The 26,039-nt window shown below is 41.1% G+C and overlaps 1 protein-coding gene across 5 annotated transcripts in view; it reads left to right on the top strand.

Annotated features, from left to right (window-relative positions):
* LOC133547804 (rho GTPase-activating protein SYDE1-like) overlaps nucleotides 1-26,039 on the top strand; it is a 40,587-nt gene that overhangs the window by 11,716 nt on the left and 2,832 nt on the right. For 2 of the 5 annotated variants that reach the window (XM_061893314.1, XM_061893319.1), the window contains exons 3-10: nucleotides 10,229-10,637; nucleotides 15,396-15,668; nucleotides 15,733-15,895; nucleotides 19,461-19,627; nucleotides 19,736-19,816; nucleotides 23,561-23,652; nucleotides 25,560-25,697; nucleotides 25,764-25,890. In XM_061893314.1, the coding sequence (XP_061749298.1) occupies nucleotides 10,229-10,637; nucleotides 15,396-15,668; nucleotides 15,733-15,895; nucleotides 19,461-19,627; nucleotides 19,736-19,816; nucleotides 23,561-23,652; nucleotides 25,560-25,697; nucleotides 25,764-25,890 (1,450 nt within the window). The remainder of the gene's footprint in view (nucleotides 1-10,228; nucleotides 10,638-15,395; nucleotides 15,669-15,732; nucleotides 15,896-19,460; nucleotides 19,628-19,735; nucleotides 19,817-23,560; nucleotides 23,653-25,559; nucleotides 25,698-25,763; nucleotides 25,891-26,039) is intronic. The other 3 variants (XM_061893317.1, XM_061893316.1, XM_061893318.1) reach the window with 3 other exon arrangements.

Here is a 26,039-nt window from a genome sequence, read left to right as displayed (position 1 = left end):
GATGATATACTTTGAAATGTTAGTGTCATTTGACACGTTATTATGTTGGATGTGTTCATGTAGTTTGATATGTTAACGTGGTTTTATGTGTTATGTAGTTTGATACGCTAATGTAGTTTGATACGTTAACGTAATCTAAAATGTTGATATATATTGATATGTAATGTAATTTGATACATTATTATAGTTTGATACGTTAATGTAGTTTGACGTGTTAATGTAGTTTGATACGTTAATGTTGTTTATACATTAATGTAGTTTGATATGTTGATTTAGATTGATATGTAATGTAATTTGATACATTATTATAGTTTGATACGTTAAAGGCCTACTGAAATGAGATGTTCTTATTCAAACGGGGATAGCAGGTCCATTCTGTGTCATATGTGATCATTTCGCGATATTGCCATATTTTTGCTGAAAGGATTTAGTAGAGAACATCCACGATAAAGTTCGCAGCTTTTGGTCCCTAATAAAAAAAAGCCTTGCCTGTAGCGGAAGTAGCAGATGATGTGCGCGTGACGTCACCGGTGTGAGGGCTCCTCACATCCGCACATTGATTACAATCATGGACGCCAGCAGCACAAGCGATTCGGACCGAGAAAGCGACAATTTCCCCATTAATTGGAGCGAGGATGAAAGATTCGTGGATGAGGAAAGTGAGAGTGAAGGACTAGAGGCCATTTGGAGCGATTCACATGGGGAAGATGCTGTGAGAGGCGCCGTGAACCTGACGCCGACGGTGACGGTCAGGAGGATGCTGATGACGTTGATGCTGGAGTAGCACACCACATAGATCGCCTTCAGAAAAAAGAATGGTAAAATGTTATTTATTTATAGACTAGTTTTAGCTTGTGGCCTAGTCTTGCACTGTCATTACATTGTCAGTGTTACAACTTACACCCCAGGCACAGGCCTATCTATAGACTAAGAATCTATCATTGACACAATGTCAAACCTAATTATCCATCCATCCATCTACTTCTGCCTATCCGAGGTCGGGTCGCGGGGGCAGCAGCCTAAGCAGGGAAGCCCAGACTTCCCTCTCCCCAGCCACTTGGTCTAGCTCTTCCCGGGGGATCCCGAGGCGTTCCCAGGCCAGCCGGGAGACATTATTCCTATGGGCCACAGCTCCATATACCGGCAATACTAAAAATATGCATGTAAAAAAAAAGCATGTCGATTAATAAGATCCACAACAAGACAGTGATAATATTAATTTTAGCACATGTATGCAGATTGCAGGTGTCAATCATATGAATTGATTTACAAATATTATGAATATTTCTATTTCCGGGTGTAGATGTCCCAACTGTGTGAAGATGGAGACAGTGGCTGAGTGTGCCAGCTGTCATGAGATACAGGCAGTGGCCACAACAATGGAGCAGGAAGGGGTGGAGACGTGCATCATAGACCACCCTGGCGTGTCTGGATGAATGGCTGCTGCAGACAGCGTATTACGCCTACAAACAGCAATATGGTGTGCTGCAGCAACAGCAAAATGAGTGAGGCACTAATAGGTTTAAATAATTCTTTATTCTATCAACCTTTGGAAGATAAGTCACTGTGTATCCATGTCTGGATAATAACAGGTGCCGTAATTTGCTATCAACTATTTTGTACTTGCAGGTGGAGACGATACACAGCATATCGACAGTTTGTCCGCTTCTGCTGGGGATATCTGGGAAAGGAGATAAGGGTGGCACTACCAGCTTGTGTAGTACATAAGATTAGAACATTTCCATGGATGGACTACACGGGGTTCCTTGAGGTGCAGTGACTGCAACAGAATCCACATGGCCACTCTAGTTAATGCTTAGCGAAGCGACTCCTGTGCTTCCTCCTTGTCTGGCTTCTCCAGTTCATCGCAGAGGAAGGGAGGCACATCCACGGTGACGCTGACTGGTGTTCTCTCGTCAGGGGTCTGTCTGCAGCCAGAAAAAACCTCCCTGATCAATTCATCTACGTAGCCTGCAAAATACAATTGTACATTTTCCTGCTCCCAACATAATAAACTCATGGAGAGTGAAAGCTGACAGTATTATTATTGTGGCTAAGAAATGACAACACTGGCACGCCTTCTTATGCCTTGAAAACTCCTGGCCGCCTGCCACTTCGGAGGTTCTTGGGCAGCAAATATTTCAGTCTTGTGCAACTTGTTCAGCTAATCCATATGTTCTTGCTGCTGCTGATGGCTCAAAGTCTTTTGCATGTCTGCAAGCCCAAATACTACACCAAAATCTCACGAGAATAGCGGTGTGACAAAGGAAATAAATTGCCCTTTTTATAGTAAACCAAATGTGTCTTATTTACAAAAAATATAACATGAATTCACAACCATAATAATGTTCAACAAAAAATATTAACCCTTAAAACAAAAAATATTAAGTGTAAGTTTCAGCAACACTTACAATTATCATGATACAAAGTGTCGAGTGTTTACATGTTTTGTGTCCTCTACACTTACTTGGCTCTGTCGCCATTTTCTTGACCACATGGCCGCCTGCTTTGTACTTCAGGTAGCGCTCAGCACCCGCTTGTCTAGTGGCTGTAGGGCGGCTGGACTTTTCATTCCAGCAAGCAGCTTCCTAGGTGAGGGAACAGAATAAGGTCATAATTACACTTTGTGTACTTGACTCAGCAGGGAGAACAGATGCATTTCAACCTGTGTGTTTAATGATGGCATATATCCATCCATCCATTTTGCTACCGCTTATTCCCTTTGGGGTCGCAGGGGGCGCTGGTGCCTATCTCAGCTACAATCGGGCAGAAGGCGGGGTACACCCTGGACAAGTGACTACCTCATGGCAGGGCCAACACAGATAGACAGACAACATTCACACACTAGTGACTATTTAGTCTTGCCAATCAATCTATTATTTGTAAAAGTACTAAAGTATGGCACACACTAGTGACTATTTAGTGTTGCCAATCAATCTATTATTTGCAAAAGTACTAAAGTATGGCACACACTAGTGACTATTTAGTGTTGCCAATCAATCTATTATTTGTAAAAGTACTAAAGTATGGCACACACTAGTGACTATTTAGTGTTGCCAATCAAACTATTATTTGTAAAAGTACTAAAGTATGGCACACACTAGTGACTATTTAGTGTTGCCAATCAATCTATTATTTGTAAAAGTACTAAAGTATGGCACACACTAGTGACTATTTAGTGTTGCCAATCAAACTATTATTTGTAAAAGTACTAAAGTATGGCACACACTAGTGACTATTTAGTCTTGCCAATCAATCTATTATTTTCAAAAGTACTAAAGTATGGCACACACTAGTGACTATTTAGTGTTGCCAATCAAACTATTATTTGTAAAAGTACTAAAGTATGGCACACACTAGTGACTATTTAGTCTTGCCAATCAATCTATTATTTGCAAAAGTACTAAAGTATGGCACACACTAGTGACTATTTAGTGTTGCCAATCAAAATATTATTTGTAAAAGTACTAAAGTATGGCACACACTAGTGACTATTTAGTGTTGCCAATCAATCTATTATTTGTAAAAGTACTAAAATATGGCACACACTAGTGACTATTTAGTGTTGCCAATCAATCTATTATTTGTAAAAGTACTAAAGTATGGCACACACTAGTGACTATTTAGTCTTGCCAATCAATCTATTATTTGCAAAAGTACTAAAGTATGGCACACACTAGTGACTATTTAGTCTTGCCAATCAATCTATTATTTGCAAAAGTACTAAAGTATGGCACACACTAGTGACTATTTAGTGTTGCCAATCAATCTATTATTTGTAAAAGTACTAAAGTATGGCACACACTAGTGACTATTTAGTGTTGCCAATCAATCTATTATTTGTAAAAGTACTAAAGTATGGCACACACTAGTGACTATTTAGTGTTGCCAATCAATCTATTATTTGTAAAAGTACTAAAGTATGGCACACACTAGTGACTATTTAGTGTTGCCAATCAATCTATTATTTGCAAAAGTACTAAAGTATGGCACACACTAGTGACTATTTAGTGTTGCCAATCAATCTATTATTTGCAAAAGTACTAAAGTATGGCACACACTAGTGACTATTTAGTGTTGCCAATCAAACTATTATTTGCAAAAGAACTAAAGTATGGCACACACTAGTGACTATTTAGTGTTGCCAATCAATCTATTATTTGTAAAAGTACTAAAGTATGGCACACACTAGTGACTATTTAGTGTTGCCAATCAAACTATTATTTGCAAAAGAACTAAAGTATGGCACACACTAGTGACTATTTAGTCTTGCCAATCAATCTATTATTTGTAAAAGTACCAAAGTATGGCACACACTAGTGACTATTTAGTGTTGCCAATCAATCTATTATTTGCAAAAGTACTAAAGTATGGCACACACTAGTGACTATTTAGTGTTGCCAATCAAACTATTATTTGCAAAAGAACTAAAGTATGGCACACACTAGTGACTATTTAGTGTTGCCAATCAATCTATTATTTGTAAAAGTACTAAAGTATGGCACACACTAGTGACTATTTAGTGTTGCCAATCAATCTATTATTTGTAAAAGTACTAAAGTATGGCACACACTAGTGACTATTTAGTGTTGCCAATCAATCTATTATTTGTAAAAGTACCAAAGTATGGCACACACTAGTGACTATTTAGTGTTGCCAATCAATCTATTATTTGTAAAAGTACCAAAGTATGGCACACACTAGTGACTATTTAGTGTTGCCAATCAATCTATTATTTGCAAAAGTACTAAAGTATGGCACACACTAGTGACTATTTAGTGTTGCCAATCAAACTATTATTTGCAAAAGTACTAAATTATGGCACACACTAGTGACTATTTAGTCTTGCCAATCAATCTATTATTTGCAAAAGTACTAAAGTATGGCACACACTAGTGACTATTTAGTGTTGCCAATCAAACTATTATTTGCAAAAGAACTAAAGTATGGCACACACTAGTGACTATTTAGTGTTGCCAATCAATCTATTATTTGTAAAAGTACTAAAGTATGGCACACACTAGTGACTATTTAGTGTTGCCAATCAAACTATTATTTGCAAAAGAACTAAAGTATGGCACACACTAGTGACTATTTAGTCTTGCCAATCAATCTATTATTTGTAAAAGTACCAAAGTATGGCACACACTAGTGACTATTTAGTGTTGCCAATCAATCTATTATTTGCAAAAGTACTAAAGTATGGCACACACTAGTGACTATTTAGTGTTGCCAATCAAACTATTATTTGCAAAAGAACTAAAGTATGGCACACACTAGTGACTATTTAGTGTTGCCAATCAATCTATTATTTGTAAAAGTACTAAAGTATGGCACACACTAGTGACTATTTAGTGTTGCCAATCAAACTATTATTTGCAAAAGAACTAAAGTATGGCACACACTAGTGACTATTTAGTCTTGCCAATCAATCTATTATTTGTAAAAGTACCAAAGTATGGCACACACTAGTGACTATTTAGTGTTGCCAATCAATCTATTATTTGCAAAAGTACTAAAGTATGGCACACACTAGTGACTATTTAGTGTTGCCAATCAAACTATTATTTGCAAAAGTACTAAATTATGGCACACACTAGTGACTATTTAGTCTTGCCAATCAATCTATTATTTGCAAAAGTACTAAAGTATGGCACACACTAGTGACTATTTAGTGTTGCCAATCAAACTATTATTTGTAAAAGTACTAAAGTATGGCACACACTAGTGACTATTTAGTCTTGCCAATCAATCTATTATTTGCAAAAGTACTAAAGTATGGCACACACTAGTGACTATTTAGTGTTGCCAATCAATCTATTATTTGTAAAAGTACTAAAATATGGCACACACTAGTGACTATTTAGTGTTGCCAATCAAACTATTATTTGTAAAAGTACTAAAATATGGCACACACTAGTGACTATTTAGTGTTGCCAATCAAACTATTATTTGCAAAAGTACTAAAGTATGGCACACACTAGTGACTATTTAGTGTTGCCAATCAATCTATTATTTGTAAAAGTACTAAAATATGGCACACACTAGTGACTATTTAGTCTTGCCAATGCACAACATTCCCATGGATGCAAAGACATTCATTTTTGGTGCCAACTGTATAAGATAAAAGACACTTTATTCAGTCATACATCCATACGATGTGTGTGGAAATTTATAAATTGTTTCTAAATTTGAATACAAATGTTTGAGTATTAAACTGTTTATAGTCAGCTATTAAAGATTTATTTCCTGCAATAATGAAGCTGTTTTGTAGCAACAATTCAAAAATCCTTTATAAATATATTTATTGAATATAAACAAAATATGAATGTAAGTTCATAAAGTGTGAAAAGAAATGCAACAATGCAATATTCAGTATTGACAGCTAGATTTTTTGTGGACATGTTCCATAAATATTGATGTTAAAGATTTCTTTTTTGTGAATAAATGTTTAGAAGTAAGTTGATGAATCCAGACGGATCTCTATTACAATCCCCAAAGAGGGCACTTTAAGTTGATGATTACTTCTATGTGGAGAAATCTGCATTTACAATTGAATCACTTGTTTATTTTTATATCTTTTTTTTCCAAATAGTTCAAGAAAGACCACTAAAAAAGAGCAATATTTTTATACAATTTAAATAATCAGAAACTGATGACATAGTGCTGTTGTACTCCTTTATCTCTTTTTTTCAACCAAAAATGCTTTGCTGTGATCAGGGCGTACTTGAAGTAAGCCACCGACGCCACAGACAGGCCATCAGCCTAGTTCTTACCTGGCTATCAATCAATCAATGTTTACTTATATAGCTATAGCTCTGGAAGACCTGCACCATAATACACTTTGTGTGTGTGGTCCATTACAACCGTGTTCGTCTCCGTTATTCATTGAACAAATTACAAAAGATTCAGCAACACAGATGTCCAGAATACTGTGTAATTATGCCATGAAGCAGATGACTTTTAGCCGTGAGTGGGGCTGGAAGAACATTCCCGCTGCAACCGGTGACGTCACAAGCATGTTAGGGTTAGGGTTAGGGTTAGGGTCATCATACACCTCATCATACGCGTCATCATTCCGCGTCATCATACGCGTCATCATACGCGTCATCATACGCGTCATCATACGCGTCATCATACGCGTCATCATTCCGCGTCATCATACGCGTCATCATACGCGTCATCATACGCGTCATCATACGCGTCATCATACGCGTCATCATACGCGTCATCATACGCGTCATCATACGCGTCATCATACGCGTCATCATACGCGTCATCATACGCGTCATCATACGCGTCATCATACGCGTCATCATACGCGTCATCATACGCGTCATCATACGCGTCATCATACGCGTCATCATACGCGTCATCATACGCCTCATCATACGCGTCATCATACGCGTCATCATACGCGTCATCATACGCGTCATCATACGCGTCATCATACGCGTCATCATACGCGTCATCATACGCGTCATCATACGCGTCATCATACGCGTCATCATACGCGTCATCATACGCGTCATCATACGCGTCATCATACGCGTCATCATACGCGTCATCATACGCGTCATCATACGCGTCATCATACGCGTCATCATACGCGTCATCATACGCGTCATCATACGCGTCATCATACGCGTCATCATACGCGTCATCATACGCGTCATCATACGCGTCATCATACGCGTCATCATACGCGTCATCATACGCGTCATCATACGCGTCATCATACGCGTCATCATACGCGTCATCATACGCGTCATCATTCCGCGTCATCATACGCGTCATCATACGCGTCAACATACGCGTCATCATACGCGTCATCATACGCGTCATCATACGCGTCATCATACGCGTCATCATACGCGTCATCATACGAGTCATCATACGCGTCATCATACGCGTCATCATACGCGTCATCATACGCGTCATCATACGCGTCATCATACGCGTCATCATACGCGTCATCATACGCGTCATCATACGCGTCATCATACGCGTCATCATACGCCTCATCATACGCGTCATCATACGCGTCATCATACGCGTCATCATACGCGTCATCATTCCGCGTCATCATACGCGTCATCATACGAGTCATCATTCCGCGTCATCATACGCGTCATCATACGCCTCATCATACGCGTCATCATACGCGTCATCATACGCGTCATCATACGCGTCATCATACGCGTCATCATACGCGTCATCATACGCGTCATCATACGCGTCATCATACGCGTCATCATACGCGTCATCATACGCGTCATCATTCCGCGTCATCATACGCGTCATCATACGCGTCATCATACGCGTCATCATACGCGTCATCATACGCGTCATCATACGCGTCATCATACGCGTCATCATACGCGTCATCATACGCGTCATCATACGCGTCATCATACGCGTCATCATACGCGTCATCATACGCGTCATCATACGCGTCATCATACGCGTCATCATACGCGTCATCATACGCGTCATCATACGCGTCATCATACGCGTCATCATACGCCTCATCATACGCGTCATCATACGCGTCATCATACGCGTCATCATACGCGTCATCATACGCGTCATCATACGCGTCATCATACGCGTCATCATACGCGTCATCATACGCCTCATCATACGCGTCATCATACGCGTCATCATACGCGTCATCATACGCCTCATCATACGCGTCATCATACGCGTCATCATACGCGTCATCATACGCCTCATCATACGCCTCATCATACGCGTCATCATACGCGTCATCATACGCGTCATCATACGCGTCATCATACGCGTCATCATTCCGCGTCATCATACGCGTCATCATACGCGTCATCATACGCGTCATCATACGCGTCATCATACGCGTCATCATACGCGTCATCATACGCGTCATCATACGCGTCATCATACGCGTCATCATACGCGTCATCATACGCGTCATCATACACCTCATCATACGCGTCATCATACGCGTCATCATACGCGTCATCATACGCGTCATCATACGCCTCATCATACGCCTCATCATACGCGTCATCATACGCGTCATCATACGCGTCATCATACGCGTCATCATACGCGTCATCATACGCGTCATCATACGCGTCATCATACGCGTCATCATACGCGTCATCATACGCGTCATCATACGCGTCATCATACGCGTCATCATACGCGTCATCATCCGCGTCATCATACGCGTCATCATACGCGTCATCATACGCGTCATCATACGCGTCATCATACGCGTCATCATACGCGTCATCATACGCGTCATCATACGCGTCATCATACGCGTCATCATACGCGTCATCATACGCGTCATCATTCCGCGTCATCATACGCGTCATCATACGCGTCAACATACGCGTCATCATACGCGTCATCATACGCGTCATCATACGCGTCATCATACGCGTCATCATACGCGTCATCATACGCGTCATCATACGCGTCATCATACGCGTCATCATACGCGTCATCATACGCGTCATCATTCCGCGTCATCATACGCGTCATCATACGCGTCAACATACGCGTCATCATACGCGTCATCATACGCGTCATCATACGCGTCATCATACGCGTCATCATACGCGTCATCATACGCGTCATCATACGCGTCATCATACGCGTCATCATACGCGTCATCATACGCGTCATCATACGCGTCATCATACGCGTCATCATACGCGTCATCATACGCGTTATCATACGTGTCATCATACGTGTCATCATACGCGTCATCATACGCGTCATCATACGCGTCATCATACGCGTCATCATACGTGTCATCATACGTGTCATCATACGCGTCATCATACGCGTCATCATACGCGTCATCATACGCGTCATCATACGCGTCATCATACGCGTCATCATATGCGTCATCATACGCGTCATCATACGCGTCATCATACGCGTCATCATTCCGCGACGTTTTCAACAGGAAACTTCACGGGAAATTTAAAATTGCAATTTAGTAAACTAAAGCGGCCGTATTGTCATGTGTTGCAATGTTAATATTTCATCATTGATATATGATATATGATATATCAGACTGTGTGGTCGCTAGTAGTGGCTTTCAGTAGGACTTTAATGTTGTTTGATAGGTTAATGTAGTTTGACATGTTGATATAGTTTTATCTGTTTATGTTGCTTGTTGTGTTTGGTGAAAGTAAATTCCAAAGACATACTTTGCTCTTGAACACTTCAGGAGTTCTTCCAGGCAGCAGCAAGTTCCGTTGATCCAAACATGGCAGTCAGAACCAAGCTGTCCGGCCAGCGAGCCTATTTGCAGAGCTTGGATCGCAGCAGTCGAGACTGGGTGTTGTCGTCAGGAAAGTCTGAGGCTTCCGACAAGGCCTGCAGGCGGAATCAGGAAAGCGGTAGAAACATTTGGTACAACCCAATCCCGGAGGAGGAGGACATTGCTGGACTGCCAAGAAATGAGGATGTGTGGACCAAGATGGACGGTAAACCAGCAGAACCAGAGAGACTGGGTCCAGTTGCTACTACAATAGACCGTGGACTTATGTGGACTGGCTCAGCACAGGCTTGTAGAGATCTTCCTTCATTGGACGCCACCAACCCTCATGTGGAGGACAGCTCAGAAGAAGGTGCAGGTGAGTTACTTCTAATAACTAACATCTACTTCACAATCTGTGGACTGTGGACACTTGACTCTCTGCTTCTTTGCTCGTCTACAAAGAGTTAGTCGGTGCGGACACTTTACTCTCTGCTTCTTTGCTCGTCCACAAAGAGTTAGTCGGTGCGGACACTTTACTCTCTGCTTCTTTGCTCGTCCACAAAGAGTTAGTCGGTGCGGACACTTTACTCTCTGTCCACAAAGAGTTAGTCGCTGTGGACACTTTACTCTCTGCTTCTTTGCTCGTCCACAAAGAGTAAGTCGGTGTGGACACTTTACTCTCTGCTTCTTTGCTCGTCCACAAAGAGTTAGTCGGTGCGGACACTTTACTCTCTGCTTCTTTGCTCGTCCACAAAGAGTAAGTCGGTGCGGACACTTTACTCTCTGCTTCTTTGCTCGTCCACAAAGAGTTAGTCGGTGCGGACACTTTACTCTCTGCTTCTTTGCTCGTCCACAAAGAGTAAGTCGGTGTGGACACTTTACTCTCTGCTTCTTTGCTCGTCCACAAAGAGTTAGTCGGTGCGGACACTTGACTCTCTGCTTCTTTGCTCGTCCACAAAGAGTTAGTCGGTGCGGACACTTTACTCTCTGCTTCTTTGCTCGTCCACAAAGAGTTAGTCGCTGTGGACACTTTACTCTCTGCTTCTTTGCTCGTCCACAAAGAGTAAGTCGGTGTGGACACTTGACTCTCTGCTTCTTTGCTCGTCCACAAAGAGTTAGTCGGTGCGGACACTTGACTCTCTGCTTCTTTGCTCGTCCACAAAGAGTTAGTCGGTGCAGACACTTTACTCTCTGCTTCTTTGCTCGTCCACAAAGAGTTAGTCGCTGTGGACACTTTACTCTCTGCTTCTTTGCTCGTCCACAAAGAGTAAGTCGGTGTGGACACTTTACTCTCTGCTTCTTTGCTCGTCCACAAAGAGTTAGTCGGTGCGGACACTTGACTCTCTGCTTCTTTGCTCGTCCACAAAGAGTTAGTCGGTGCGGACACTTTACTCTCTGCTTCTTTGCTCGTCCACAAAGAGTTAGTCGCTGTGGACACTTTACTCTCTGCTTCTTTGCTCGTCCACAAAGAGTAAGTCGGTGTGGACACTTGACTCTCTGCTTCTTTGCTCGTCTACAAAGAGTTAGTCGGTGCGGACACTTTACTCTCTGCTTCTTTGCTCGTCCACAAAGAGTTAGTCGGTGCGGACACTTTACTCTCTGCTTCTTTGCTCGTCCACAAAGAGTTAGTCGGTGCGGACACTTTACTCTCTGCTTCTTTGCTCGTCCACAAAGAGTTAGTCGCTGTGGACACTTTACTCTCTGCTTCTTTGCTCGTCCACAAAGAGTAAGTCGGTGTGGACACTTTACTCTCTGCTTCTTTGCTCGTCCACAAAGAGTTAGTCGGTGCGGACACTTGACTCTCTGCTTCTTTGCTCGTCCACAAAGAGTTAGTCGGTGCGGACACTTTACTCTCTGCTTCTTTGCTCGTCCACAAAGAGTTAGTCGGTGTGGACACTTTACTCTCTGCTTCTTTGCTGGTCCACAAAGAGTTAGTCGGTGCGGACACTTGACTCTCTGCTTCTTTGCTCGTCCACAAAGAGTTAGTCGGTGCGGACACTTTACTCTCTGCTTCTTTGCTCGTCCACAAAGAGTTAGTCGGTGCGGACACTTTACTCTCTGCTTCTTTGCTGGTCCACAAAGAGTTAGTCGGTGCGGACACTTTACTCTCTGCTTCTTTGCTCGTCCACAAAGAGTTAGTCGGTGCGGACACTTTACTCTCTGCTTCTTTGCTCGTCCACAAAGAGTTAGTCGGTGCGGACACTTTACTCTCTGCTTCTTTGCTCGTCCACAAAGAGTTAGTCGGTGCGGACACTTTACTCTCTGCTTCTTTGCTCGTCCACAAAGAGTTAGTCGGTGCGGACACTTTACTCTCTGCTTCTTTGCTCGTCCACAAAGAGTTATCAATCAATCAATCAATGTTTACTTATATAGCCCTAAATCACTAGTGTCTCAAAGGGCTGCACAAACCTCCACAACATCCTCGGTAGGCCCACATAAGGGCAAGGAAAACTCACACCCAGTGGGACATCGGTGACAATAATGATCCAGTGGGACGTCTGTGACAATAATGATTATGAGAACCTTAGAGAGGAGGAAAGCAATGGATGTCGAGCGGGTCTAACATGATACTGTGAAAGTTCAATCCACAATGGATCCAACACAGTCGCGAGAGTCCAGTCCAAAGCGGTTCCAACTCAGCAGCGAGAGTCCCGTTCACAGCGGAGCCAGCAGGAAACCATCCCAAGCGGAGGCGGCTCAGCAGCGCAGAGATGTCGAGGCGGATCAGCAGCGCAGAGATGTCCCCAGCCGATACACAGGCAAGCAGTACATGGCCACCGGATCGGACCGGACCCCCTCCACAGGGGAGAGTGGGACATAGAAGAAAAAGAAAAGAAACAGCAGATCAACTGGTCTAAAAAGGGAGTCTATTTAAAGGCTACAGTATACAAATGAGTTTTAAGGTGAGACTTAAATGCTTCTACTGAGGTGGCATCTCGAACTGTTACCGGGAGGGCATTCCAGAGTACTGGAGCCCGAACGGAAAACGCTCTATAGCCCGCAGACTTTTTTTGGGCTTTGGGAATCACTAACAAGCCGGAGTCCTTTGAACGCAGATTTCTTGCCGGGACATACGGTACAATACAATCGGCAAGATAAGATGGAGCTAGACCGTGTAGTATTTTATACGTAAGTAGTAAAACCTTAAAGTCACATCTTAAGTGCACAGGAAGCCAGTGCAGGTGAGCCAGTACAGGTATATATGTATGTATATATGTATATAAAGGTATATACAGTACAGGCGTAATGTGATCAAACTTTCTTGTTCTTGTCAAAAGTCTAGCAGCCGCATTTTGTACCAACTGTAATCTTTTAATGCTAGACATGGGGAGACCCCAAAATAATACGTTACAGTAGTCGAGGCGAGACGTAACAAACGCATGGATAATGATCTCAGCGTCTTTAGTGGACAGAATGGAGCGAATTTTAGCGATATTACGGAGATGAAAGAAGGCCGTTTTAGTAACGCTTTTAATGTGTGCCTCAAAGGAGAGAGTTGGGTCGAAGATAATACCCAGATTCTTTACCGTGTCGCCTTGTTTAATTGTTTGGTTGTCAAATGTTAGAGTTGTATTATTAAATAGAGTTCGGTGTCTAGCAGGACCGATAATCAGCATTTCCGTTTTTTTGGCATTGAGTTGCAAAAAGTTAGCGGACATCCATTGTTTGATTTCATTAAGACACGCCTCCAGCTGACTACAATCCGGCGTGTTGGTCAGCTTTAGGGGCATGTAGAGTTGGGTGTCATCAGCATAACAGTGAAAGCTAACACCGTATTTGCGTATGATGTCACCTAGCGGCAGCATGTAGATGCTGAAGAGTGCAGGGCCAAGGACCGAACCCTGGGGAACTCCCCACGTTACCTTAACGTAGTCCAAGGTCACATTGTTATGGGAGACACACTGCATCCTATCAGTAAGATAAGAGTTAAACCAAGACAGGGCTAAGTCTGACACACCAATTCGTGTTTTGATACGTTCTAATAAAATATTATGATCGACGGTATCGAAAGCAGCGCTAAGATCGAGGAGCAGCAACATAGATGACGCATCAGAATCCATCGTTAGCAATAGATCATTAGTCATTTTTGCGAGGGCTGTCTCCGTCGAGTGATTTGCCCTGAAACCGGATTGAAAGGTTTCACATAGATTGTTAGACGCTAAGTGTTCATTTAACTGCTCCGCAACAATTTTTTCGAGGATTTTTGAAATAAAGGGAAGGTGAGATACCGGTCGGTAGTTTACCATGAGGTCAGGATCGAGGTTAGGTCTTTTAAGAAGAGGATGAATAACCGCTTTTTTGAATGCTAGGGGAACAGTGCCCGAGGAAAGTGATAAGTTTATAATATTTAGCACTGATGGACCTAATAATACAAAGAGCTCCTTGATCAGTTTCCCAGGAAGAGGGTCAAGTAAACATGTTGTTTGTTTTATTCCATTTACACGTTGTAACAATTCCTCTAATGTTATTTCCTCAAAACGAGAGAAACTATTTTGGAGGGCAGTATCCGCTGTATATACAATCGTGTCAGTGTTAATAGAAGTTAGTCGGTGCGGACACTTTACTCTCTGCTTCTTTGCTCGTCCACAAAGAGTTAGTCGGTGCGGACACTTGACTCTCTGCTTCTTTGCTCGTCCACAAAGAGTTAGTCGGTGCGGACACTTTACTCTCTGCTTCTTTGCTCGTCCACAAAGAGTTAGTCGGTGCGGACACTTTACTCTCTGCTTCTTTGCTCGTCCACAAAGAGTTAGTCGGTGCGGACACTTTACTCTCTGCTTCTTTGCTCGTCCACAAAGAGTTAGTCGGTGCGGACACTTTACTCTCTGCTTCTTTGCTCGTCCACAAAGAGTTAGTCGGTGCGGACACTTTACTCTCTGCTTCTTTGCTCCCCTCGACATATTCTCCCGTCCATCAAGAGTTAGTAGGTGTGGAGACTTTGCTCTCTGCTTCTTTGCTCCCCTGGACATTTTCTTCCATCCACAAAGAGTTAGTCGGTGTGTCTACATGCACACATTTGTCCATCTGTGCTCTGAAGCGGATCCTGGCAGCCCAGCATAGGAGCCTGAACAAGAACATGAATGAATGAATGAGTGAATGAATGAATGCTAACCAGCCAAGTGCCTCTTTCTTCCAGACTCCAAGTATGTCTTCCAAAAAAAAGCGGGTGTGGTTGACAGATTGGGGTCTTCTGGCACAGTGAGGAAACTCTCTTTCAAAATGAAGAAGCTTCCTGAGCTGAGACGCAGAATCAGCCTTCGCTCTTCTCGTGTGCGACAAGATGGAGACAAAGTCACCATGAAGAAGTTGGCAGACCAGAACGTCATCAGTCGTTATCACCTGGATAGCTCCACCCCTCCTGCTTTGCCACAGCGGCGGTTATCGAGAGGACGCTCCGCCAGTAAAGGAGGTAAAAGTGTGGAATGTGCATGTGTCCTAGTAGTGAGGACAGTCTAAAGTCCTAGCGTCTTCAGGGTATCTCAGTGACGGAGACTCACCAGAGCTGCTGCCTCGCCAGCCTGGCGACAAGACTTCATTCCAGCTGTACACAGACAGCGAGCCTTCATCAGGCTGTCAGCGCCTGACTGGTTTGCTGACTGTTCACCTTCTTGGTCTGGAACACATCAAATCAAAGAGGTAAGTGTAGACCTCTACCTATGTGTTCTACAGGCTGGTAACCTAACCCCGTTCTACAGGGTATAGATAGATAGATAGTACTTTATTGATTCCTTCAGGAGAGTTCCTTCAGGAATTAACCTAACCCTATCCGTATTCTACAGGGTAGGAACCTAATCCTGCACACACAGTCTTGGTAGATCACAAACAACACACCCACTATTAGTGCACACTACTTTATACCTTATTAATTGTACACACAGTCTTGGTAGATCACACACAACACACCCACTAATAGTGCACACTACTTTATACCTTATTAATTGTACACACAGTCTTGGTAGATCACAAACAACACACCCACTATTAGTGCACACTACTTTATACCTTATTAATTGTACACAGTCTTGGTAGATCACAAACAACACACCCACTATTAGTGCACACTACTTTATACCTTATTAATTGTACACACAGTCTTGGTAGATCACACACAACACACCCACTAATAGTGCACACTACTTTATACCTTATTAATTGCACACACAGTCTTCGTAGATCACAAACAACACACCCACTAATAGTGCACACTACTTTATACCTTATTAATTGTACACACAGTCTTGGTAGATCACACACCCACTAATAGTGCACACTACTTTATACCTTATTAATTGTACACACAGTCTTGGTAGATCACACACCCACTAATAGTGCACACTACTTTATACCTTATTAATTGTACACACAGTCTTGGTAGATCACACACCCACTAATAGTGCACACTACTTTATACCTTATTAATTGCACACACAGTCTTGGTAGATCACACACCCACTAATAGTGCACACTACTTTTTACCTTATTAATTGCACACACAGTCTTGGTAGATCACACACCCACTAATAGTGCACACTACTTTTTACCTTATTAATTGCACACACAGTCTTGGTAGATCACACACCCACTAATAGTGCACACTACTTTATACCTTATTAATTGTACACACAGTCTTGGTAGATCACAAACAACACACCCACTATTAGTGCACACTACTTTATACCTTATTAATTGTACACAGTCTTGGTAGATCACAAACAACACACCCACTATTAGTGCACACTACTTTATACCTTATTAATTGTACACACAGTCTTGGTAGATCACACACAACACACCCACTAATAGTGCACACTACTTTATACCTTATTAATTGCACACACAGTCTTCGTAGATCACAAACAACACACCCACTAATAGTGCACACTACTTTATACCTTATTAATTGTACACACAGTCTTGGTAGATCACACACCCACTAATAGTGCACACTACTTTATACCTTATTAATTGTACACACAGTCTTGGTAGATCACACACCCACTAATAGTGCACACTACTTTATACCTTATTAATTGTACACACAGTCTTGGTAGATCACACACCCACTAATAGTGCACACTACTTTATACCTTATTAATTGCACACACAGTCTTGGTAGATCACACACCCACTAATAGTGCACACTACTTTTTACCTTATTAATTGCACACACAGTCTTGGTAGATCACACACCCACTAATAGTGCACACTACTTTTTACCTTATTAATTGCACACACAGTCTTGGTAGATCACACACCCACTAATAGTGCACACTACTTTTTACCTTATTAATTGCACACACAGTCTTGGTAGATCACACACCCACTAATAGTGCACACTACTTTATACCTTATTAATTGCACACACAGTCTTGGTAGATCACACACCCACTAATAGTGCACACTACTTTATACCTTATTAATTGCACACACAGTCTTGGTAGATCACAAACAACACACCCACTATTAGTGCACACTACTTTATACCTTATTAATTGTACACACAGTCTTGGTAGATCACACACCCACTAATAGTGCACACTACTTTATACCTTATTAATTGTACACACAGTCTTGGTAGATCACACACAACAAGCCCACTAATAGTGCACAATACTTTATACCTTATTAATTGCACACCCAGTCTTGGTAGATCACACACCCACTAATAGTGCACAATACTTTATACCTTATTAATTGCACACACAGTCTTGGTAGATCACACACCCACTAATAGTGCACACTAATTTATACCTTATTAATTGTACACACAGTCTTGGTAGATCACACACCCACTAATAGTGCACAATACTTTATACCTTATTAATTGTACACACAGTCTTGGTAGATCACACACCCACTAATAGTGCACACTACTTTATACCTTATTAATTGCACACACAGTCTTGGTAGATCACACACCCACTAATAGTGCACAATACTTTATACCTTATTAATTGCACACACAGTCTTGGTAGATCACACACCCACTAATAGTGCACACTACTTTATACCTTATTAATTGCACACACAGTCTTGGTAGATCACAAACAACACACCCACTATTAGTGCACACTACTTTATACCTTATTAATTGCACACACAGTCTTGGTAGATCACACACCCACTAATAGTGCACACTACTTTATACCTTATTAATTGTACACACAGTCTTGGTAGATCACACACCCACTAATAGTGCACACTACTTTATACCTTATTAATTGTACACACAGTCTTGGTAGATCACACACAACAAGCCCACTAATAGTGCACAATACTTTATACCTTATTAATTGCACACCCAGTCTTGGTAGATCACACACCCACTAATAGTGCACAATACTTTATACCTTATTAATTGCACACACAGTCTTGGTAGATCACACACCCACTAATAGTGCACACTACTTTATACCTTATTAATTGTACACACAGTCTTGGTAGATCACACACCCACTAATAGTGCACAATACTTTATACCTTATTAATTGTACACACAGTCTTGGTAGATCACACACCCACTAATAGTGCACACTACTTTATACCTTATTAATTGCACACACAGTCTTGGTAGATCACACACCCACTAATAGTGCACAATACTTTATACCTTATTAATTGCACACACAGTCTTGGTAGATCACACACCCACTAATAGTGCACACTACTTTATACCTTATTAATTGTACACACAGTCTTGGTAGATCACACACCCACTAATAGTGCACAATACTTTATACCTTATTAATTGTACACATAGTCTTGGTAGATCACACACCCACTAATAGTGCACACTACTTTATACCTTATTAATTGCACACACAGTCTTGGTAGATCACACACCCACTAATAGTGCACAATACTTTATACCTTATTAATTGCACACACAGTCTTGGTAGATCACACACCCACTAATAGTGCACACTACTTTATACCTTATTAATTGTACACACAGTCTTGGTAGATCACACACCCACTAATAGTGCACAATACTTTATACCTTATTAATTGCACACCCAGTCTTGGTAGATCACACACAACAAGCCCACTAATAGTGCCCACTACTTCACACTTTGTCACAGCTGGTCAGCGCCTGGTATATGGGTCTGAGGGGATCAGGTCCACAGACATTGACCACCACCAAGCCCTTGAAGGTGTAACTAATCAAGATAATTGATTTAGAACATGTTGTGTCTCTCAGGTGCCGTGAGAGCAAAGAAATGTTTCTTGCCATCCAGATTGACGGAATCACTCTGGCGAGAACCGCCCCCTTAACCCTGCAAGGCCACGCCCTCTCCTTAAACCACACCTTCCACCTGGAGCTGGAGGGAGCGTGGCAACTCCGAGTGGTGGTGCTCACGTCTGCGGGTAAAACTGCTGGCACATGGTCCTGGTTTGTCCTGGACTGCTGAGGCACATGGTGCTGGTCTCTCCTGGACTCATGCCACTTGTCTCCTTTTGACCAATCACACGCAGCCAGCACGCCCCCGGGGTTGAACCAGACCAGGACCAGAATCTGCTGTCTGGGGACGGTTGCTCTTCTTCCCCTCTTTAAAGGTCCGGTATAGCAGAACCTTGTGATTAGTGATTAATCGTCTCTTCAGAACCTTGTGATTAGTGATTAAACATCTCTTCAGAACCTTGTGATTAGTGATTAAACATCTCTTCAGAACCTTGTGATTAGTGATTAAACATCTCTTCAGAACCTTGTGATTAGTGATTAAACATCTCTTCAGAACCTTGTGATTAGTGATTAAACATCTCTTCAGAACCTTGTGATTAGTGATTAAACATCTCTTCACAACCTTGTGATTAGTGATTAAACATCTCTTGAGAACCTTGTGATTAGTGATTAAACATCTCTTCAGAACCTTGTGATTAGTGATTAAACATCTCTTCAGAACCTTGTGATTAGTGATTAAACATCTCTTTAGAAACGTTTGATTAGTGATTAATCGTCTCTTCAGAACCTTGTGATTAGTGATTAAACATCTCTTCAGAACCGTGTGATTAGTGATTAAACATCTCTTCGAAACCTTGTGATTAGTGATTAAACATCTCTTTAGAAACATTTGATTAGTGATTAATCGTCTCTTCAGAACCTTGTGATTAGTGATTAAACATCTCTTCAGAACCTTGTGATTGGTGATTAAACATCTCTTCAGAACCGTGTGATTAGTGATTAAACATCTCTTCGAAACCTTGTGATTAGTGATTAAACATCTCTTCAGAACCATGTGATTAGTGATTAAACATCTCTTCAGAACCGTGTGATTAGTGATTAAACATCTCTTCAGAATCTCGTGATTAATGATTAAACATCTCTTCAGAACCTTGATATTAGTGAATAAACATCTCTTCAAAACCTTGTGATTAGTGATTAAACATCTCTTCATAAACTTGTGATTAGCAAATAGACATCTCTTCGAAACCTTGTGATTAGTGATTAATCATCTCTTCATAACCTTGTGATTAGTGATCAAACATCTCTTCAGAACCTTGTGATTAAACATCTCTTCAAAACTTTGTGATTAGTGATTAAACATCTCTTCAGAACCTTGTGATTAGTGATTAAACATCTCTTCGAAACCTTGTGATTAGTGATTAATCATCTCTTCATAACCTTGTGATTAGTGATTAATCATCTCTTCAAAACTTTGTGATTAGTGATTAAACATCTCTTCAGAACCTTGTGATTAGTGATTAAACATCTCTTCAAAACTTTGTGATTAGTGATTAAACATCTCTTCAGAACCTTGTGATTAGTGATTAAACATCTCTTCAGAACCTTGTGATTAGTGATTAAACATATCTTCAAAACCTTGTGATTAGTGATTAAACATCTCTTCATAACCTTGTGATTAGTGATTAATCATCTCTTCAAAATCTTGTGATTAGTGATTAAGCATCTCTTCATAACCTTGTGATTAGTGATTAATCATCTCTTCAAAACCTTGTGATTAGTGATTAAACATCTCTTCAGAACCTTGTGATTAGTGATTAAACATCTCTTCAGAACCTTGTGATTAGTGATTAAACATCTCTTCATAACCTTGTGATTAGGGATTAAACATCTCTTCAGAACCTTGTGATTAGTGAATAAACATATTTACAGAACCTTTTGATTAGGGATTAAACATCTCTTCAGAACCTTGTGATTAGTGATTAAACATCTCTTCAGAACCTTGTGATTAGTGATTAAACATCTCTTCAGAACCTTGTGATTATTGATTAAACATCTCTTCACAACCTTGTGATTAGTGATTAAACATCTCTTCAGAACCTTGTGATTAGTGATTAAACATCTCTTCAGAACCTTGTGATTAGTGATTAAACATCTCTTCAGAACCTTGTGACTAGGGATTAAACATCTCTTCAGAACCTTGTGATTAGTGAATAAACATATTTACAGAACCTTGTGATTAGGGATTAAACATCTCTTCATAACCTTGTGATTAGTGATTAAACATCTCTTCAGAACCTTGTGATTAGTGATTAAACATCTCTTCAGAACCTTGTGATTAGGGATTAAACATCTCTTCAGAACCTTGTGATTAGTGATTAAACATCTCTTCAGAACCTTGTGATTAGTGATTAAACATCTCTTCAGAACCTTGTGATTAGTGATTAAACATCTCTTCAGAACCTTGTGATTAGTGATTAAACATCTCTTCATAACCTTGTGATTAGTGATTAAACATCTCTTCATAACCTTGTGATTAGTGATTAAACATCTCTTCAAAACCTTGTGATTAGTGATTAAACATCTCTTCATAACCTTGTGATTAGTGATTAATCATCTCTTCAGAACCTTGTGATTAGGGATTAAACATCTCTTCAGAACCTTGTGATTAGTGATTAATCATCTCTTCAGAACCTTGTGATTAGGGATTAAACATCTCTTCAGAACCTTGTGATTAGTGATTAAACATCTCTTCATAACCTTGTGATTAGTGATTAAACATCTCTTCATAACCTTGTGATTAGTGATTAAACATCTCTTCAAAACCTTGTGATTAGTGATTAAACATCTCTTCATAACCTTGTGATTAGTGATTAATCATCTCTTCAGAACCTTGTGATTAGGGATTAAACATCTCTTCAGAACCTTGTGATTAGTGATTAATCATCTCTTCAGAACCTTGTGATTAGTGATTAAACATCTCTTCAGAACCTTGTGATTAGTGATTAAACATCTCTTCAGAACCTTGTGATTATTGATTAAACATCTCTTCACAACCTTGTGATTAGTGATTAAACATCTCTTCAGAACCTTGTGATTAGTGATCAAACATCTCTTCAGAACCTTGTGATTAGTGATTAAACATCTCCTCAGAACCTTGTGACTAGGGATTAAACATCTCTTCAGAACCTTGTGATTAGTGAATAAACATCTTTACAGAACCTTGTGATTAGGGATTAAACATCTCTTCATAACCTTGTGATTAGTGATTAAACTTCTCTTCAGAACCTTGTGATTAGTGATTAAACATCTCTTCAGAACCTTGTGATTAGGGATTAAACATCTCTTCAGAACCTTGTGATTAGTGATTAAACATCTCTTCAGAACCTTGTGATTAGTGATTAAACATCTCTTCAGAACCTTGTGATTAGTGATTAAACATCTCTTCAGAACCTTGTGATTAGTGATTAAACATCTCTTCATAACCTTGTGATTAGTGATTAAACATCTCTTCATAACCTTGTGATTAGTGATTAAACATCTCTTCAAAACCTTGTGATTAGTGATTAAACATCTCTTCATAACCTTGTGATTAGTGATTAATCATCTCTTCAGAACCTTGTTATTAGGGATTAAACATCTCTTCAGAACCTTGTGATTAGTGATTAATCATCTCTTCAGAACCTTGTGATTAGTGATTAAACATCTCTTCAGAACCTTGTGATTAGTGATTAAACATCTCTTCATAACCTTGTGATTAGTGATTAATCATCTCTTCAGAACCTTGTTATTAGGGATTAAACATCTCTTCAGAACCTTGTGATTAGTGATTAATCATCTCTTCAGAACCTTGTGATTAGTGATTAATCATCTCTTCAGAACCTTGTGATTAGTGATTAAACATCTCTTCAGAACCTTGTGATTAGTGATTAAACATCTCTTCAGAACCTTGTGATTAGTGATTAATCATCTCTTCAGAACCTTGTGATTAGTGATTAAACATCTCTTCAGAACCTTGTGATTAGTGATTAAACATCTCTTCAGAACCTTGTGATTAGTGATTCAACATATCTTAGTGAGTAAACATCTCTTCATTCTCATTGGTCCTCACTGTGCAGCAGGAAGTGGAAGTCAGCAGCTGTGTGTCAACTTGGAACCTCAGGGACGTCTCTACATCAAACTCTCTCTGCAGGAACCATGGGACGTGCAGGTAGTACTTCACACACTACATGACGTGCAGGTAGTACTTCACACACTACATGACGTGCAGGTAGTACTTCACACACTACATGACGTGCAGGTAGTACTTCACACACTACATGACGTGCAGGTAGTACTTCACACACTACATGACGTGCAGGTAGTACTTCACACACTACATGACGTGCAGGTAGTACTTCACACACTACATGACGTGCAGGTAGTACTTCACACATTACATGACGTGCAGGTAGTACTTCACACGCTACATGACGTGCAGGTAGTACTTCACACACTACATGACGTGCAGGTAGTACTTCACACGCTACATGACGTGCAGGTAGTACTTCACACCCTACATGACGTGCAGGTAGTACTTCACACACTACATGACGTGCAGGTAGTACTTCACACGCTACATGACGTGCAGGTAGTACTTCACACACTACATGACGTGCAGGTAGTACTTCACACACTACATGACGTGCAGGTAGTACTTCACACACTACATGACGTGCAGGTAGTACTTCACACACTACATGACGTGCAGGTAGTACTTCACACACTACATGACGTGCAGGTAGTACTTCACACACTACATGACGTGCAGGTAGTACTTCACACACTACATGACGTGCAGGTAGTACTTCACACACTACATGACGTGCAGGTAGTACTTCACACACTACATGAGGTGCAGGTAGTACTTCACACACTACATGACGTGCAGGTAGTACTTCACACGCTACATGACGTGCAGGTAGTACTTCACACACTACATGATGTACATGTAGTACGTCATGTAGTACTTTTACATGAGGCTTCACTTTTAGAACGTGCTCTAGCTTGATGCTAATATCTATTGGCTTTGCCATTGACATGCTACTAAGTAGCATTCGCAATTTCAACACCTCTAAATGTCTTTAAATATGCGTGTTACAATCAAACAGCTGCCGTGTAATAAGTACAATCCTTAGTGGATTAACACTTTTGAGGGTGCAACACACCTTGAACTACACACTGCTGCCATCTAGTGTCTTGGACTGTCACTTTATCTTCATGTAATGCTTGGACTGTCACTTTATCTTCATGTAATGCTTGGACTGTCACTTTATCTTCATGTAATGCTTGGACTGTCACTTTATCTTCATGTAATGCTTGGACTGTCACTTTATCTTCATGTAATGCTTGGACTGTCACTTTATCTTCATGTAATGCTTGGACTGTCACTTTATCTTCATGTAATGCTTGGACTGTCACTTTATCTTCATGTAATGCTTGGACTGTCACTTTATCTTCATGTAATGCTTGGACTGTCACTTTATCTTCATGTAATGCTTGGACTGTCACTTTATCTTCATGTAATGCTTGGACTGTCACTTTATCTTCATGTAATGCTTGGACTGTCACTTTATCTTCATGTAATGCTTGGACTGTCACTTTATCTTCATGTAATGCTTGGACTGTCACTTTATCTTCATGTTATGCTTGGACTGTCACTTTATCTTCATGTAATGCTTGGACTGTCACTTTATCTTCATGTAATGCTTGGACTGTCACTTTATCTTCATGTAATGCTTGGACTGTCACTTTATCTTCATGTAATGCTTGGACTGTCACTTTATCTTCATGTAATGCTTGGACTGTCACTTTATCTTCATGTAATGCTTGGACTGTCACTTTATCTTCATGTAATGCTTGCCAATGAGACTGAAAATGTGACAACAGAAGAAAATATAACAACTGGACATTTTGAAAGCAAGTACTTCAAAGCATGAATATGAAAATGTGTACCGTCAAGTACCGGTACCGGTACTGGGAATTGGTACGGTGTGGCTTGAAATGTGAACGGCAGCCATCCCTGAGAACAACAACGAAGCAGTGGTGGACTCTCATTGACCCAGATCTTGTTCACAGTTGGACAGGACCTCAACAGCGCCCTCTAAAGTGTTTGGGGTGGAACTGCGGCATCTGGTGGAGGAAGAAGGTTCTGCCTCTGCAGTTCCTTTGATCATCCTGAAGACCGTGGCCGAGATTGAACGCAGAGGACTGAAGGTAGTCTTGCCTTCAGAACTGGGATGAATGGAAGTCCAAAGTTTCCTCTCTTGGAACTGCTGTCAGGTCGTGGGTCTGTACAGACTTTGTGGTTCTGCTGCGGGGAAAAAGGAGCTGAGGGATTGGTTTGAGAGGAACGCTTCAGCCGTCTGTCTCGGTGAGGATCTCTATCCTGACGTCAATGTTCTCACAGGTGAGTGCACACCTGCGCCGCCTGTCGGGTCTCAATCAGTGAGACCGTGGTCCGGCATAGAGAATACAATGGGCAGCAAGAGGGAGAGGGGGGTCACTTCAGCCATAACGTGTAAGTCCGAAGAACGAGGCTGCAAACGTTGCTCAAAA

This window comes from Nerophis ophidion, unplaced genomic scaffold (assembly GCF_033978795.1).
Source record: "Nerophis ophidion isolate RoL-2023_Sa unplaced genomic scaffold, RoL_Noph_v1.0 HiC_scaffold_185, whole genome shotgun sequence".
Classification (NCBI taxonomy): domain Eukaryota; kingdom Metazoa; phylum Chordata; class Actinopteri; order Syngnathiformes; family Syngnathidae; genus Nerophis; species Nerophis ophidion.
The sequence above is the reverse complement of the archived record's forward strand: the minus strand, read 5'-3'. Positions and strand labels throughout refer to the sequence as shown.